Source organism: Neodiprion pinetum, chromosome 2 (genome assembly GCF_021155775.2).
Source record: "Neodiprion pinetum isolate iyNeoPine1 chromosome 2, iyNeoPine1.2, whole genome shotgun sequence".
Taxonomy (NCBI): Eukaryota; Metazoa; Arthropoda; class Insecta; order Hymenoptera; family Diprionidae; genus Neodiprion; species Neodiprion pinetum.
This window is the reverse complement of record NC_060233.1, coordinates 30,409,567-30,427,529: the sequence shown is the minus strand read 5'-3', so window position 1 is coordinate 30,427,529 and position 17,963 is coordinate 30,409,567. Positions and strand designations below refer to the sequence as shown.

General features: G+C 44.7%; 1 protein-coding gene and 1 long non-coding RNA gene across 2 annotated transcripts in view; one reads left to right on the top strand and one right to left on the bottom strand.

The window, feature by feature from the left end:
- Positions 1-17,963, bottom strand: part of LOC138190448 (uncharacterized) — a 51,306-nt gene that overhangs the window by 14,912 nt on the left and 18,431 nt on the right. The window contains exon 2 of the long non-coding RNA XR_011176417.1: positions 3,431-3,507. This is a non-coding gene — a long non-coding RNA (uncharacterized lncRNA). The remainder of the gene's footprint in view (positions 1-3,430; positions 3,508-17,963) is intronic.
- LOC124212286 (sperm-associated antigen 17) lies at positions 11,108-16,859 on the top strand. Its single transcript, XM_046612177.1, has 6 exons — positions 11,108-14,210; positions 14,380-14,616; positions 14,687-15,024; positions 15,117-15,671; positions 16,081-16,338; positions 16,428-16,859. The coding sequence occupies exons 1-6, from the start codon at positions 11,108-11,110 to the stop codon at positions 16,857-16,859; spliced, it is 4,923 nt and encodes a 1,640-aa protein (XP_046468133.1).

The following is a 17,963-nucleotide window of genomic DNA, read 5'->3' as shown; positions in this document are numbered from 1 at the left end:
GGCAAGTGTGTAGAAAGAGGGGGGCGAACGAAGGGCAACACGCTGTTACAGACTTTCGGGGAAAGCCAATTCCGAGGAACTTTCCATCTGTCTGTCGGTCCGTCTGTCTGTTCATTTGTCTGCGTCCATTTATCTTTTTTCCCATTTGTTTTGTACCTACCTCGAGTTACCGTTATAGATTTCAATCGCGTTGGTATTTGTAATAAGCAACGTTACGAAAACTGTACTAAACTGTAGCCATAATGCGAAGTGAAAGTATTCAGTCACGTCAGGTCATTTGAGTTGATTGAAAAACAATCAGCTTCTGTATATGCAATTTTTTAATAATTCCCAACATCCGATCCAGGCATTTTCAATGTTCTTGTTAATTGAAATTGACCGAAAGCACAAATCGTTCATCTAGAAACCAGCTAGATGCTCGTTTAATTTCTGATGCGAAACCTTCAAGTGTAAAAATTTCTTTGAAAGTGGAAGCTCTCATTTTTCACCGCTCCCGGTGTCCATTTCGACTTGATCCGTTTCCAACCCCCCGAAACTTACATGCGAGCAGTTTTTAGCAAGGCTTAAAGAGCTTTTGGCCCTGAATTCGGCACCGAGGGTCTGGAAAGTTTCCAAAACTCGTCGTCAACCAGACTATTGACTATTCGCAAGGACTGAAACCACCCTGTTCTCCGCGTGTTATCCGTTTTATTGAATCCGCACCCCGTCTGCCGAGATTCAAGGGGGCTTTAAACCCCACTGGGGCAATCTGCCATTTTGTGTAGTTTTACGACTGCCTCAGGTTGCACCTTGCGTCCGAAATATATATCAGAGATTTTTCTCATTCTCTTTTGCTTTCCGAAATCCCTTCGTGAAACTCAAATCGCGTACTGCACGTGGCTGTGAGGTGATAAGAAAAACAAAAAATAATAATAAGAACGAAATAACAAAGGTTGAATCGATCGAAATTCGCGTTTGTATCAACGCGACGTCCGTTTTCGCATTTCACGGACTGAAAGTATCGAATCGTTGCGATAAGCTACTGGTTCAAATTCACTCGCTTTGTTGATAAGCTGAATTTTTGCCCTTTTGCCTCTTTTTGAGTTGTAACAAATTCAAATAAACCCGGGTATAATATATTAACCTGCAAAGAGATACCAACGTTCCGAGAGCAAAAAAATAAGTAAGAAAAATATTGAAGTTTACAGAATATATACAAGTATAAAATACGCACATGCTTGTGTATGCGTAAAGGGGAGGAGAAATGAAGAAAATTAATAACTTTGTACATGCCCAACGTTACTTCGTTGAGAAAGAAGAAAACAGAATGCAAAATAAAAGGACCGTGAGTGATGGGTACACAAGAATTCGGAGATGGTGGAAAAGTCCACATCGGCGCGTACGTTGACTTGGCACAAAAAAACCGTACAAAAAAAAAAACAAGACGAAAAAGTATGTCAACAAAACTGAATATTCGGAGAGTACGGAATGAAACGAATAAAATGCATAATACGAGGAATCTGGAAAAACGAAAGAAGCCGAAATACAATAAAGGATTATAAAAATGTCACAGATTTCCTTCCACCTCTTGTTGTTAGTTTGTTTCTCACCTTCGGTTTTGCGACGTAATTATTCTACAGGGGAAAAAATAAGGCAGCTACTTTACCGCACTAACGGTCCCACGGACGGTGAGTAATTCTACATGATTGGGCATCCCCGGGGACTGGGCAACATGAATCAAGCAATGTGGGCTAAGCCTACAAGCGATCGACCGCGCAGATACTACCGACACAATATGCCGTTGTCGCCGTAACACTATAATCCTTCCTGCACACCCATTGACTATCTGTCCCTGCCCCGAACACTCCTTGCTCTATGCCTCTGCTACCTGCGTCCGTCCAGGTGGACAAATGCAGAATTACACCCTCGCTACTTGCAGTTCGAATATGACGCGTGGCATGGTCGCCGCATTGAAAATGAGGAAAACGCGAAGAAGCGGAAGGAGCGGATATTGAGAAACTCCGAATTCCGGAACGTATATTTGCCACAGATTGCTGATGAAACGGTAGGCTAAACTAAGAGGAAGCTTAAACGCGTGTTGAGAAAACTGATTGAGATATCGTGAAGAAACCTCAGCATGATTTAATATTATGCAGTACGATGGGTACGTATTTTTTTCTGAATTAAATCCGTGACGAGAATGGGATGAAAATGATTTACTGTTCGTTTTTAATCGAAATATTCACAAAAGAAACGGTGTGAATGGGTGGATTTTTTCAACATCCGTTCGGTACACGTATTATCAAAGGGTGGAATGATGCCGTATAACGAAAAATGTTAGACTTAAACTGATATCTATCTACCTGACCTGCCACGATCCGTACGACGCGAATCACTGGTTTCAATCAAGTTTCACTAATTGGACCCATCCAGTCGATATTTATACGCGTGGTACGCTTTAATTTCTCTATTTCGTTACGATTCCAGGGGTAAAAAAAGCTAACGTTAACGCGGTTAAATACACGTGTAATTTCACCGACATATTATATCCACGCATGTGAGTACAGACGTACGTGTTAGTAGTTACACCGACGCAATCAGCGTGTAGGTGGAGTGTTAAAAAATATTAGTATATATATACCTTCAAGCTAAGAGGAAAAAAAATTAATCACCCCACGGCGTAATGACGCTTCTCATTTAGGGCATGGAAACAAAAATTTCTCACCCCATCTTCCGCCTGTCTTCACACAACTTCGTGTGTATAATTTAAAGGAGACTACTTTGTAAAAATTGTTAATTTTTTTTTTAGTTAAAAAATATCATGAAAATTTTGATTATTCAGTAATTCCTGTATATTCTTAAGGGGATGTTCTGGTCCAGATGTCTGAATTTCGAGCGTTTTTTCAAGCTTGATATAAAAAAAAATAAAAATAGCTTCAGCGTCCATTTGTTCAGAGAGTTTTTCTTGGTATTTAAGAAACTTCTAGTTAAATTTTTTTGAAAAATAAATGTTAAAATTTAAACAATTGTGGGCCTCTAATTACGGCCGTCATAAAAAAAACCGGTTGAGGTAGTTGACACGATTCCAGCGCTCCAATTCACCCGAATTAGAAAAACAACGAGCTTTCTTGATTAGTAAGAATGTCGTTTCAGCCCGTACCAAGAAGCAAGAGAGATAAAAAAAAATTGTGTATGGTGGCTGTTTGAAGACAAAATGAATTTTTCCCTCTATTTTTTTTCGATAATTTCCAATTTTTTATATAGTTGTAAGAATAATTTCGAAATGCCCGTGGTAGGCATTATAGAGGAATGTATACTGAATATTAACTCGAGATTTTATGTAAACCAGGTGGAAAAATGTAGTTTCGAGACGAACGCATTTAAAGTTTAATGTTTTGAACTTGGTTTTGAGGCTTATTCCTGTATCAGTTGAAATGGGAATTTTTCTTACCGTTGAGCGGTGATTCCTGGGCATTCGGGAAGTCTTCTGCCGCATTCGCAGTTTTCTTACAAACCGATTTTTCCAACCTAGAAGCCAATAAATCTATTAAGGCGCGCACCGAGTGGTCGTACATTGTTTCACTCAAGGTCTCATAACTTTCTCAATTTTTGGATATTTGATATCGGGTTTGGGCCAAAATATTCATACAATATGTAGCTATAATAATATGTAAAAAAAATACTCATCGATTTCTCGAAATTTCTAGACCTGAATACCCCTTTAAAACGCAATTTCTATCACTTTAGTGTTTATCTCGCTGACACTTCTCGGCTAAATCCATCCAACGCAGTGTCTAATAACATCACGAAGCCATGAATTTCTCACTCGTTTCGAGAGAAATTTGCTGTTGAAAAATGTGAGGGTTTCTCGGTGCGTCGATAAAAGCATCGCGAGATTTCGAACGGCTTTTACTTTTCGTTTCTTGATTAGACCAGTAAATCAACCTTCCTCACTTCTCCAATTTCCTCGAGGGTTGAAAATCGTATTGTCATAGCTATCCGAGGCGTCTCCCATTACAATCGATATTTCCAGTCGGACATTGACTGCGGTAAACGAGATACCTCCGTTCGTTCGGACGTGTTCACGTACCGCGAAAGTCACTGAGAACTGGTATATACTATGTGCAGAAACCGCGGGAGACGTAATTCCGCCGTGGACGGTCTTTTCTCGTGATCGCTTTACCCCTGCAGTTTCCCGGACTCCGTTCCCCGCAACTCTGCGGTTCATATCTACGTCCGGTTTCCTCGCAGGCAGGCCGTTATAGTTTAAACTTGAACTATCATTAGCCGAAACACAAACTTCCGGTTCTCCAGACGTGATACCGGCGTCATCAACGCGGCGAAGACGCGATTTCTCGTTTGATTATACGCACTATACAATTCTCGGAGAATCAAATTTCGCTCAACTCTACAATCTGAGAATGAAAATCTCAAACTCCAAAGGTCAACTGACTGCCGAATTTGTTTCAAATTTTCTCGAATCACGATGACAAGTTGTTCGGAAAATTGAAAGAAAAAATAACAAAGGAGATAGTTTGATTGAGAGTAATTCAAGTTTTTTTTTTTTTTTTTTATACTGACTGAGTAAAATATCACTCATTTTGAGTAATGTTGTGACAGAAATACATTTATTGCCATTATCCATGCGAAAAATAAATATTCTTGCGAATACAAATTTTTCGTCATTGCATATAAAATTCCGCTGGGTTTAAACATTTCGGGTCGACGATGAACTCAAGGTTCCGATAACGTCGAGAATAAGTGACATTCGTCACTTTACACGGTAAAGACTGACTCTTGCAGATTTTCCAGTCAAAATCTGACTCCAATTTGTGAAAATAGAAACAAAAATTGGTAAAACATGTTGAAATTCATTCTTTCGCGGTAAAAAAGAGAATGAAACGAAAATATGCCATCGTCGAGGAGAATTGGAGACTAGATATCAGCGAGGCTGAAAGTTCGGTGTGTATGGTCTGCTGTGAAACGACGCTAAGAATCTCGATAAGAGAATAGAGCGAACTCGCCAAGAATGTAACTGCGAAGGCAATAAATCCCGGAGGAAGATTCTTGGGCTGGGTTCCGCAATTCGCGAAACGATACGATTGCAATTACAAGGAAATGAATGCCTCCTCTCGGAGCATCGGATGGTGAACACGTTCGAACTTGTCCCGTCAGTCAGCCGCTCCGAGTTGCGATCGGCAGTCTTGAGGGGTGGGAGTTCCGGGAATACCCCTCATCTAAATTCCGGCTCAATTTTTTCTGGATCATCAGAATCCGGGCGGGATGCCGGAGATCCGGATTACGCCTCGTCGCAGCAAACGTAAACGCAAGGTAAGCGAGGGTGGAAGAAAGATTGAGGTGTAGATCGGAGAAAAACGCTGTAAATTGGCTCGGAATAAGTGGAATAAGGGGATGCCACGCGGAATCTTTTTCCGAGCCGGTGAAACTCGGAGGGGCGAAAATCGCGGGGGTAAGGTTACATTAATAAGCGATTCCAAGCCTCGAGGGGCACAAGGTGGAAAAATTCCCCGACTCATCATTCGCCCTGATATATTTCTGCCACGCACGTCTCGCCGTTGGCCCGGACGAATCATTAAAGTGATTAATTCTCATTTGACCAGTGCACCGGACCCGGCTTATTTTCGAGATAAGGGTTCCGCTTTTTAATTGTCAATTCCACGTGGCCGAGTACTTGTCGTGTCTTTACCTTGTGGATAAAGCAAATTCAGTAATCAATAATTTCTTGTTTTTTCGTCAACTGTACAATGTTACAAAGTAGATGTTTTCTGCATCGTGTAGGTATTGCAAACTGCCCAACCGATTGATACATTCTGATACTTCTACTCTAACATATACCTTTGAAACAAAGTTGCCGGTTTTCGAAATTTTTACTTCTCATCCGAGTAAATATTGTCTAAGCTATTTTACGCTATTATTCCAATAATTCGACTTAAACAATTTCATTTCCCGAATTGTTTATTCCAATAATGAATTGATGGAAGACTGAAAACGATTGATCGGACGGTATTTCGTTTCATGTAACAACTTTTTGTACATTTTTATTCGAAGCAAATATTTTAACTTTTCTCCGTAACTGTTTTAATTTTTTCCGACTCCCTCGCTCTTCGAATCCTGCTTCGTTTCTCTCATTCTCTTTTCCCATTTATATCACTTTTTCTCATCCGTATTTCACACGTGGCGTGACGTCGTACTTTCTGAACTTTTTTTTTTTTCTTTCCCACTGTTTCGCTTTCTCTCTCTCTCTCTCTCTCTCTCTCTCTCTCTCTCTCACTGTCTCGTTCATGCGCTTATTCTCTCTTTCTCTCCCTCTCTCTCTTTCTCTCTCTCTTTCCATCCATTTGTTTTTTACCTCCGAAAATTACTGTTCCCGCAGAGTTTTGTCGTTACGTACAGCCTGCACATCGGAGTTATAATGTGAAGCACCTCTGTCTGTATGTGACGAAACTTATGACTCTGGTAATATGTTTTTCATTACAGTTTGCTCAGATGCAGAGAAGGAATCTCAGCGGGCGGTTATATAATATATAAAAAATATTATTTACGTTCTGTGTGCTGTTACACGGGGAATGGTAACCACGTTCACGTTTGTCAGAGTCCGAAGTGAAACGAAAGAAAATAACCAAACTGCGTAAAGGACCTGCCTCTTTGTGCCACCTGAAAAAAATTAATTCCGCTTCACCGTAACAGAATCTGAGATTTGAAAAGAAATTCGAGAAGTTGTAGACTGAGTGGTACAAATTGGTTTTTCCATCACACGAGATCTCGAAATTTGCTATTTCTTAGTTTGTGCAACGTTCGTGTAACGTAAAAAATTTGTCGTAAAGACGTAATAACACATTCTAAGAAATGTCGTTGAGAAAAAAATGAAGAAAATCACTACCGCAGCGTCAAATTTTCAACTAGCCAAAAGAATGTTTTATTCCCTCTTCGTAATTTTGTCTACACATATTTTCTTTTTTTTTCCTTAAAAAAATGTACAGGATTAGAAAAAGACGCACATGATTTCAGATGTTATTCGCATACAGTATTATACAGAGTGAGTAGCTAACGGTCGAACGGTCTAACGTGCATGCGCTGAAATTTTAGAGCAAAAGCAGTTGTTCGTCCTGCCAATTTTTACCCTCTTCATATCTCCTCTGAAGCCCCGTGCTTATTAGATTACGTCTTTTTTTCTAAGTTATGTCCTTTTTAGCTAAATATGCAATACTCAGGCGGAAAAAAAAATCGTACGAAACTTTCTAAAAAAGGAAATTTAGGTCTTGAAATGCTTTTCAAGTTTTCCATGGAAAAAACCGAGGAAAAAATTTTCCCTAAACTATGGTGTTATAATTTTCTGCGTTCAAAGAATAGCCGAAAAACGGCCATGTTCAAAATTACGTACCGGGGTGAAAAAAAAAATCGTAGAAAATTTTCCAAAAACGCAAAATGAACGTAATAAATTTGACCTCTTTAAAACGCCACTTAGAACCTTTAATTATCTTTATTAGTGAATTCGCTATCTAACTTTTAGTGCGACAAGAAAATTTGACTGGTGTATCCAAACTTTTGGCCGGTAGTGTATGTGACCTAAAAAATGTTGGTCTTTTTGACAAAACAACGGCTTTTGCTCTGTGTAAGAACACGATATATTAATTTATAAAACGATGAGTTTTGAAAAGCTTCGATGTCGGATTAAAAACAAGAGATGTGATTCGCGGGATGAGAGACGGGTAAAAAGTTGTACCGGAATTTCGACTTTTTTCATTTTCCGTCGCAATGCTTGAAAACCGGGGAACAGTTTTAGCCGAAACGGGGGCTCCTCTCATACTAAATCACCTCGGCAAGTGTGAATATGTTTCCGATATCCCCGGAGTTCGTCCGGCGAAATTTCCAGGAGGTTGAAAGGGAGACACATGCGTCAATTGTAAAACTCCGTTTCACGAAATAAGGGGGGGGGGGGGGGTGGGGGGGGGGGGGAGGAATGGGATTTACCGCGTTGCTCGGATGCTTCGGAGTACGCACAGGCATGTGTACCCGCGGGTTCAAGGGGTAATATCCCCTGCGGGATTTTAGGATTTGTCGCAATTAAACATTAACGGGGCCGTTTCTCGTTTGTTTCGCTTTATAGCCTTTCCCGGTACCTTAACGTACGACCTCGTGGTCGGGCATCGTTCTGCTCCAGGCACTAACCCTTTTTAAACTTCACCGTAGTAAGTACGTTCTACGGGGATTTGTCCACTTCAGAACCCCATCGGTGACGAATAGCCCCGGGCACCGTGGAAACGAACGTGCAGACCGAAAAAAATAGTTCGTCGGGAGTTGAGCGAGGACTCTCAACTCGAGTTGCGCTGGCTCGTACAATTGCATTTAAAAGTTGCAAAGCGACCGATAATCGAGTGGCGAATGGCAATTGCGCCCGCCCCTTTAAGACGCGTATACAGTACGTACTCGGATGAAGGATCGCGGGGCATTTCGAGGGGTAAATTGAAACACTGGAGAGTTGTCGAGCCGGCTTGGAATGTTGAATGGCATTTAGAGGCCCGTGTTCAATTAACGATTCGAGCTCGCTCGGTATACGACACGCAATGCGAACGGTGCAGCGGGTTCATCTCCCCGAGAATTAACTCACCGCTTTAATACAATAGTCAAAAGTTTAAGTAGACTTTCCTTACTCCCCCATCTGCAGGCTGTTATTCCCGTACGACAATCCCCACAACACTCGAAGCAGCGCGCCGACCCGCAAACTTCTCCCTTTTCGTATGCCTGCATACAATGACGATACCCAACTTTCCACCTCTATTGAGACATCCACTTATTCCCTCGATGTCGGAGAGAGGATAAATATTCAGGTCATGCTTTCCTCCGAGAAATAGCTGCGTTTTATACCGCGGCGTCTGTTAATTCCATCGAAGAATCAAAAGACATCGAGGACAACTGGTTCGGGAAAGTATAGCAAGGACCTGGTGTCAGGCTATTGCCAATTGATGCTACGTCGTCCGCTCTAATGTGGCTTTAACATTTTACAACCGTTCGAGGCATCTGCATTCGTTGCGACAATTGAACAAACTCGGTATTCAAATGATCTGCCATTCTTAGAGTCGGGATCACATTGTCATGAACATGAGAAGGTTCCGGTTATCAGCCGAGAATAGGCTTCGTAGTTTATGGGCCTGTTACTGCGTTACGCCGACAAGTTTATATTCCGTCATCGAAATGAGTGCTTTCATCAATTTTCTCAAATCTCTGTTGTGCAATCTCTTCTCAACTTCTTCTCATTGCTGAAGTAAAAATGCTAAAATCCTCTCGACTACGTAGGGATCCTAATTTTCAAGATTTCACCATAAACCAAAACCATTTCATTGCTTTTTCTCTACATACATAGTTCTAAATCTGAAAATAACCTATTTTTCAACATAGAGTTGGGACAAGAAAAAAACTTCCTCAGGCTGACAGATTAGACAAAAACGTCTGAGAGACAGTTTGTAAACTTGCGAGTAAACGTGCGGAAATAAATAAATGAATTGCGGAACCGCGAACAAGGTAAACAAGTGTAACTCTGTGGTGTTTAGAATCAAAACCGCACCAAGTTTCAAGCAATTCGCAGGCAGCCATCGCCTCGAGGCAAAGCGCAGGAGGTGAAATGCAAGTTCTGCCATGCAATTTACTTAGCGTCGCCTCATACTGTTCCGCACCAGCAGTTTACTCAAGAGGCACTTAAAACCACCCACGTACTGTTTCTCGTAAGAGATGGTGAACGCGAGTAAGCCGACTGCTCGAGGATTGACAACGCTTCGGGTTCGTTCGTCGGTTAATTCAAAAATTACGTGACGAATTCGACACAATGTATTTAACCAAGGGTAAAAAGTCGCAGACTCCGTTTTCACTGGACTATCTCTCTTTAATGCCGCATTGTCTATGTGGTGAGTACATACATGTATATATGTATACATACACGTATACAGATGTATACATATATATACATATAGATATACATTTATCTTCTGTAATTTAAATTGCCCACGATACATCAAGCTTCCTCTTGCGTTTCCTGACGCTAACCCCAAAACACCGACGGACCACTTTCCCCGGGAACGCTTTCTATTTTACTTAAGTAGTGAATCTCGAAAGTGCTATTGACTTTTATTTATATCCTAGCGTTGAGGGAAATCCCTGGCTCACCCTGCGGTGTCTTTTTTCGAACGAGGTGAGCGCAGTTTTTTGCCTTTCTCTCTATCTCTGCTCCTATTTCCAAGTTTTTTTGATCGGTGTTTTTTTCTCACTTTTCTCGTTTTTATTTCAACTTGTCACTGTCTATTGCCACAGAGAGTACGAGGTATCGGAACATTTCATAGCTAGGCCACGTGCTCTACAAGTATGTCTGTCAAGTTTTCAGCTCGACGAAGTACGTGCGGATAAATGACAGCTTTTCCCCTTTTGCGGCTATGTTCTCACAGACCCTTCAACTTTTCAGACACTCCAACCTATCGATATGGGGGGCGAGTATATTACGTGTGAACGGAAACATATTCCACGAGACATCGGTCGTAATCGAAGGTAATTTGCAATTTTCTCTAAACGTACCGTCCTCAAGCGCTCGTGAAAAATTCACGAAACACATTAACCTGAGAATGAGAAAATGTGCCGAGTGAAAGGAACGGTCGGAAAACACAAGGGCCGATGTCGCGGGAGCGCGACCCAAATTAAAACTTAATTACTTGCTAAAAATATCCAGCACCATTAAAATCGCGGATGTCGATAATAATTAATGAATCGCACATTACGCGAGAGACGCGCGTTTTTACCAGGGATGAATTTTGAAGCTGTGTGTTGATATAAAACAGCAAGGCTTCGCAATGGCGCATCTGCGAGGGAGAGCGACAAGGTAGGAATTGCGGAGAATAGTTTGAAACGACACTTGAGTAGTTTCAGACTGAAATTTCATGACACGTAACCGGCTAACTTCTCGCATAGCAATGGAAACGTTCAACTCTGCCCTTGACATCTGTAAAAACTTCTATAACCGTGTTCCGCAGATAACACGTCAGAGTGATAACAACTTTTTTTCTCCCCGCGTCACTTGAAGAGGGTAAAACTCGGAATAACCCAAAGCGGGAGAAAACGGAGAATAATGCCTGCCCCGAAGCGCCAGGAAAAAAAAAGTTCAAAGAGCAAGGGACCAGCCGCCGAGGACTCTTGGCGATCGGAAATCGAAAGTCTAACCCTGAGCGACGATCGATGGACCTGCGTTATCGCGATGATCGTTGAAACCAGGGTGGATCACGGCAGGTATGTGGAACTGTTCAACGACGCGACGACGGACGAAACTAGAGCAGCGATCTTCTCGCTGTCGTACGACAAGCTGATCCGAGGGGTGAAGCTGCTCGCCAAGTCCGACCTGCGCCAAAGCCCGACCGGCCAAGGCATCTGCCGCTTCGCCAGTAAGGAAATGGAAGCAACTGGAGAAGCGGCGCTGAGCCCGTGGCTCCTGAGCAGGCTGATCAAGTTCTTCGTCCACCGGGCGAAGTTGAGGCACCAGGCGATCCTCGAGGGCCGTAAAAGGGCCGAGGCAGAAATTGCGCGGGAAATGGAGGCCCTGAAATCTACGACCAGCGCCAGCCGGCCGAACACCGTCGGCAAGGCAAAGGGCGGATCCGGAGATGCGAAACCGTTTGTTAAGACGAACACTAGGCTGAGGAAGCGCGGCGAGGAGGTGAGAGAAAAGTTATACATCGACGACGCTCCCGTCGATGGACCGGATCTGTACGTCGTCCTCTCCGGCTTCCACGAGCCAGCCTTGCTGACGGAGCTTCTCGATGCCGGCCTCCCTTTGGTGGCCGTCTTCAAGGTCTGCCGCTCCGGGGAAGAGCTCGAAGTCGTTCAACCGAATCCGGACGAGGCCAACTCGTACCTCACCCGAGTCGAAGAGACCAAAGCTCGGCTCCAGAGGTTCTGGACGACGCTGGAAGCGCCACTGAAAGCTGGTGCTTACTACGGTCAGGTCATCTGGCAGACCTTCTGCCCTCCGGAACTTCCGGAATACATACCCGAGGAGGAAATAAAACCCTTTAAGACGGATGCCTACCGGAGGATCTCTTTCCTGATGTACGACCTGTGCGATATTCTACGGTACCATGCTAGCTACATCAGGAGCATGCGACTTCAGACCGGCCTTGAAGAAACAAGGTCAGTTGTTCAGGATAGAGGTAACTACGATGCGGTCCTTGGCCTCTTTTCCGAGGAGGACGTTTCGGTTCCAATGGTGCTGGACGCTCTGCTGAACCAGGTAGCTAAATCCGCGTCGGCCCAGGGGACAGAGAACGACTGGTTGAAAACGCGCGAGAAGATTGTTCAAGAGGATACTGGTCAAAGAGAATCGAAAATCGATTACCTTAATCAAGAATTCGATGTTATTCGGAATGAAACGAATCCTCCGAGGAGTCCGAATCCGCGTTTAATTATTCATGGCGACGCTTTGGCGAGTAAGACTCATCGGTGTTCAGTAAGACTGGATGATGTCCCCGGAACAAACGGGATGGACCTCGGAAAAGGCGTCCTGATACAGTTTGCGATCGCGTCACTCTGGCGCGGTTTTCCACCCTTGACGAGTGACCAGGTTGATATGTACGCGTACCACATTAAACAGATATCCGGTTGCTTCGCGGAGAGTGTAAACAGCGACACAATGAAACACTATCTGCATCTGCTTCGCTTTGAGAAACTTATAAACGGAGGTAGACCGCGGATCAATTTTCACAAGAGAGCGGATCTTGAGACAAGAGTATCGTTCCCAACCCTCAAGGGGCTGTGCCCAAGGCTCAAAGACAAACGTACGAAGTCGGAAACAGCCGCCTCTCGACAGAACAGCGTTGGCAATTTCGGCTCTTCCTTCTCAAGCGACAGTAAGATCGAGTACAATAAATCTATCGAAGAAACCTTCGAGTGCCCGGAATTCTTCGACCTAATAGACACGCGGGAAATGCTCACGTCCGGTCATTTCTCCAGCCTGGAATCATGTCCCGAACAAAACCCCGGAGGCCTGAACTTCGCCGAGTTCGACAGTGTCCAACCTTTGTCTCCCGAAGTATTTTCACAGCTGTTTTTCGAATGTTGCGAAGAATACGACGTTCTTGAAACTCGGTACTTTAAGCCCACTGACTCAATGCTGATATTTTTTCACAGCACCCGATCCTGCAGCGGGGTCACGCAGCAGCAATATACCGCTAGCATTCGTACACCAGTGTGTCTGAGAGATTTCAGTAGGTTCATTATCGACGAGGAAAATGATTGGATAGAAAAAGAGGACGCGGCGCATGCCGAACGGCTGACTGCGGAAGAGGCACAGTGGGAGACGCGGATTTCGAAAAGCGACAAGTTGCCAATGAGCAGTTGTTACACCGATGGGGACTTCGTCCTGGAGGATTCGATCAAAGGAGCGGAAACGCGGAAACAAAAGTCGCGGCTGACCCTGATGGACGTAATGGAACCTGTCGAGCTCCCGGTCGAGGATGAGAGGACAACGAGACCCAGAAAAGAGACCAAAGGAACAGTTGCACGGGGGGATAAGAAGCTCAAGGGAAGAGGCGGGCCGATTAATCCAAAGAACAAAGCGGACGAGGGTGTCGGTACGAATGCCTTGTTCCTACCACTCAAGAGAGTGACCTCACTGCGTTGCGCAAGAGACTGTGAACCCTGGACCTTCCTTGGGTATGATGTGGGAAACCACAGGGTCCAAGTCTCCGGTTCCGAATCCAAGTTCCTGTCGAATGACGGCACGATGGTCAAAGTGTGCCTCGAGGAGTGGGCCTACGCCGATTCCACGATGCAGATAACCATCCAACTTCACGGCAATAATCTCGTGTTGTACAATTTTTCCGGCGATCAGGTTTCTCCGATCTTTCACTTCACCACGGCAAACGGAATCGTCATGAGTTTTGCGTTGGAAGAAAAGAGCGACCCGACGATATTCCGAGCCTCCTGGCCGTCTGGATTGATCGTTGAAGTGCTTCCAGGGGACGGTCCGTTGGGCCCATTTTATGTCAAGCAATCATACGTTTCCAAAGGTCCCGGGTATTCCGGGATCTTGGACGAAAATTATAGGGTCTTCCTCCGTGACGGGGGGATCATCGTGTTCCACAATGATGACAGTGTGCGTCTGCTGCGCTCTAGCGGCACAGTGACAAGTTGCAGTGGGTTTTCAACGCAAAGAAAAGACAGCGGTGATTCCGTTTCAGGTATGTGATCGTATGCGGGTGAAAAGAATTCCATGATATGTTGGCACTAGTGGATAAATGTAGGTACTTGGTAAAGTCAGCAGGGTAAAAAGCAGGCAAATCTCGAAGACGGCTAGTGAAGGAAGGATAAAACGAAAGTCTGTGAATCGTTCATCGAAAACGAGCACAGAAGACGACGCATTCGATCGTACAAAGAATTCTGAGAATGTCAAAATACGACGCATCGTCGTCCTCGAGCCTGACGGAAGACGTTACGAGATTTACGATGGAGAAATGATTCGTGAATTAGAAGGAGAACTCGTTAGGACGGCTTCGGACTACGAGGTGAATGAAAAGTTCACTCGGCGAAGCGATGGCACAAATACCTTGATCAACTCCGAGGGTGTTCTGGCAGTCTGTTTCCCAGGCGAGTGTAACAGTATAGATGGCGTCAATCAAGTATAATTTTGACTGACCCTTGATCAATGGTTTTTCAGACGGTTCGAGGATTACAACGGGTCCAATTATCGCGGAAGAACCGGTGTACTGTGTATGGACGGACGAGGAGTTGGATAGATTCAATCCTATCAATGACGACGAAACTTCAACAGAGTTTGAAAGCTTGGGTGAAAGTTTGTCGAGGGAAAATATTCCGACGTCGGACGAATTCGTGTCAATTTTTTTGAGCAGCTGTATGGAGCACGAAAACTACGCCACAGTCACGTACGATCAGCCGAAGCTCGAGTGCACTCTCTCAATGCCGGGTAGCGTTCAGGTTCGCGTTTCAACCGACGCTGGAATCAGCATCACCGTCGGTGGTTCGGTTTCTCTGCAGGTGTTTCACGGAACTGTGGCATTTATTACACCGTGTCTTATCGCAAAACGTATAACATCTGAAAGTTTTAATCAGGAACTACGATCTTGCAGGTTAAAAGAAACGAGATTGTTTTCACTGGAAGGTCGGAAGTACCACCCGGAGGTTCTTCGTCATCTGTTTACAATCTTGAGTATTTTTCTGCCTCACGTATACCGGGCGAGCACCTCCTTCGCACGACGGATTCGTACGGAAACGTTTTCAGTGTGGATGCGCAAGGCAGAACGTCGTACACAAAATACGGGGAACAATCTAATCGTGTGAAAACCCCTGAGCAGGGACAGGAGCGCGAGGAGGAAGGAGAAGAAAAAGACGACGAAGAAGAAGAAGAGGAATGTTCATCCTCTTCCAGGATCCCTACTCCCACGTGTAATCCATCCAAGCTCAGCTCCAAATCCTGCCGACTGTTTGTAGTGGGACGTGACCTTAGAGGACACGAGTACCTTCGTCGCTCGGATAGACTGGCTCAAGAGAACGAAGCTGACCTTGCAGAGACCACCAGTGTATTTTACCTCCAGGTCCCTGATCGGCTGGGGCAGAGGCTGTGCACCACTTTGACCGCCGTCGATCCAATCAAAACCTCCCAGGCATGGCTTCAGTCGTACCAAGTCAGTCGTCCTTTCATCTGCTTCTATGGGGCTGAGAACCGATGAATAAATTTTTGGTAAAAAAACCGGTTGTCTGGGTGTATACAGTCGAGCGGAAAAACGCAAGTTCGATAATTCGTTGCTCGTTTAGCGTGTAATCCTCGAAATGTAACAATCGTAGCCTCGGCTGTGCAGTGGGCAAATTTAGAAATGTGTTGAGTGGCAGTAGGTGGCTTCAAGGCAAACACGGTAACAGTAGTCAAAGTACTAACACAATACGGTTGTAGCTTGATTTCGGTCGGAGGATAGAATGCGCCGGTTCTGGAGCATGAGGCAATTAAGTCGAAGGGCTGCTGCACAAGCACTTAGTGGACGGCGTGTGCTGCGCCGGTATGGCTTTGCTTAATTGGATGCTCCTCTGTTCCATCAGGTACCCAGTATTCGACCGACGAACGCCGACAGGAGAGACTTGCTGCGAAGCACGTACTCTCTTCCCTGGAACTACCTGTTTCCATATGGAAGGAACGGCCGAGGGATCCGGGAGCACACCTGGAATCGACCCCTGAAAAACTCCCCCGCCCCGTCCCAGCCAGAGGTGCTCCTTGGACGAACGACGCAGACCATAAAAAACGGCGAAGAAAATGTATTAGGAAAATTGCGAGCGGCCCTGGGATGCTACTGGAGTAAGGTGAGCGCGCGTTGGGGGTAAAGGCGGATAATTTCGGGGTAAAAAAGAATCCCGGGCGTTCCTTTTTCATTTCATTTACATTTTCTCAGGCGATTAATCAGTTCGGCAAATACCGAGTTGCGGGACTTGCATCCCGCGTATCCGTCGCCACCCTCGAGGAACGTGAGATCGAAAATTGGCTGAGCAATTTCGCGCTCGGGGGCAGGAAGACGTTTGACAGGGAGTTGTACTTGAGCGGCTTAGTTAAAAACCGCCAAAGTGCCGGAGTAGTGATCCAGCGACGGGTTCCCGATCGGAGAAAAAATTTCACCGAGGAGGAAATCGAGTGGTACAAAAGCTGCCTAACAGATCAGACTGTTCCACCCTACTTTTCCAATGTTCCCGGTGCCTGTTACCAATGGATTATGAAATGTGTTGACGAAATCTGTGGAGGAGAAATAAAGGATGGAACAGAAGCAGGACGAGAAGAAGGAGGGAGAATGGGAGCAGGGAAAGAAGAGGAAGAAGCAGACGTGAAATAGAAACGAGAATAAAACGAAACGAGATATATATAAATAAGATTGAAAAGTATAAAGTATCAAAGAACGCCACGATCCACGTATTTTATTTCTTCTCTGTTCCCTCTTTTCTTTTCCTTTTTGTCTTTTTTTTTCTTTTTTATTTTTATTCACGTATGCGGATACACCTTATACCCTCTCGCGCCGAAGTTTCCAACTGCGTGATTTTTCTTGCCGAGGGTTGAATTTTGAGTAGCTCGCTTTACACCGCGGCAGCAGGGGTGAGGGCCAGGGTTGACTGGGTTTCTGATAACATGGCACCATATGCCCTATTCCGTCCGTCTTCTGCGTACTTCATATATATAGTGCACCGGTCGTAAAAGAAAAGCGAGAACGAAAGAGGGAAGAATAGAGAAAGGGGAGAAGCAGACGGAGGGGCGCGAAGGGGGAAATATGTATGTACAGTAGGAGTATTTCCGATGCCTGCTGCAGCAGCGATCTTACCGAAGAAGCATCAGCCTGTATGTAACCGTCGATTAGAGAACGCGAGAGGCACGCGAGACGCCGCAGTCTCTTATCTCTCCGTCGCAGCCTTACCGGAAAATTATCCTTCTATTTGTTTTATGTTTCTAATCGACGCGAACTATGCCAAGGCACGCCAGAGCACCGCCACACCTCCGGTAAAACCGTGGAACACCGCATTATACTCGAAAGTTCGCTTCAAGGGAAGGCGAATAGATATCCGACTCGTTTATTCCGATTCTCAAGCGGAATGGCTATCGTCATTTTAGCTTTCAAGAATTTCGAACAGTTCATAAAACGGTAAGTTATACCACAAATTTTTTACCCCAAACGGGGTGAAAAAATAAAAAAAACAGGAAGAGAAAACAAAACTTGCGAGAAGATCGTTAACGGTTAGCAGTAAAATTGGCCCTTGTAACGTGAAAGAGCGGAGGTTCGTGTTTGCGAAAACATCGGAATATAATTAATAACGTTGCTGAAGGGCATTCGGCGATGGCATGCAGAGAGCAGCGGCAAAGGATGAGGTCAGAGGGGAAAGGAGGAAGCTTCGGGCGTCTCCACCGTGAAAGTGGGTGGATTTATCTCTGGGGTTGGGATCCGACGATA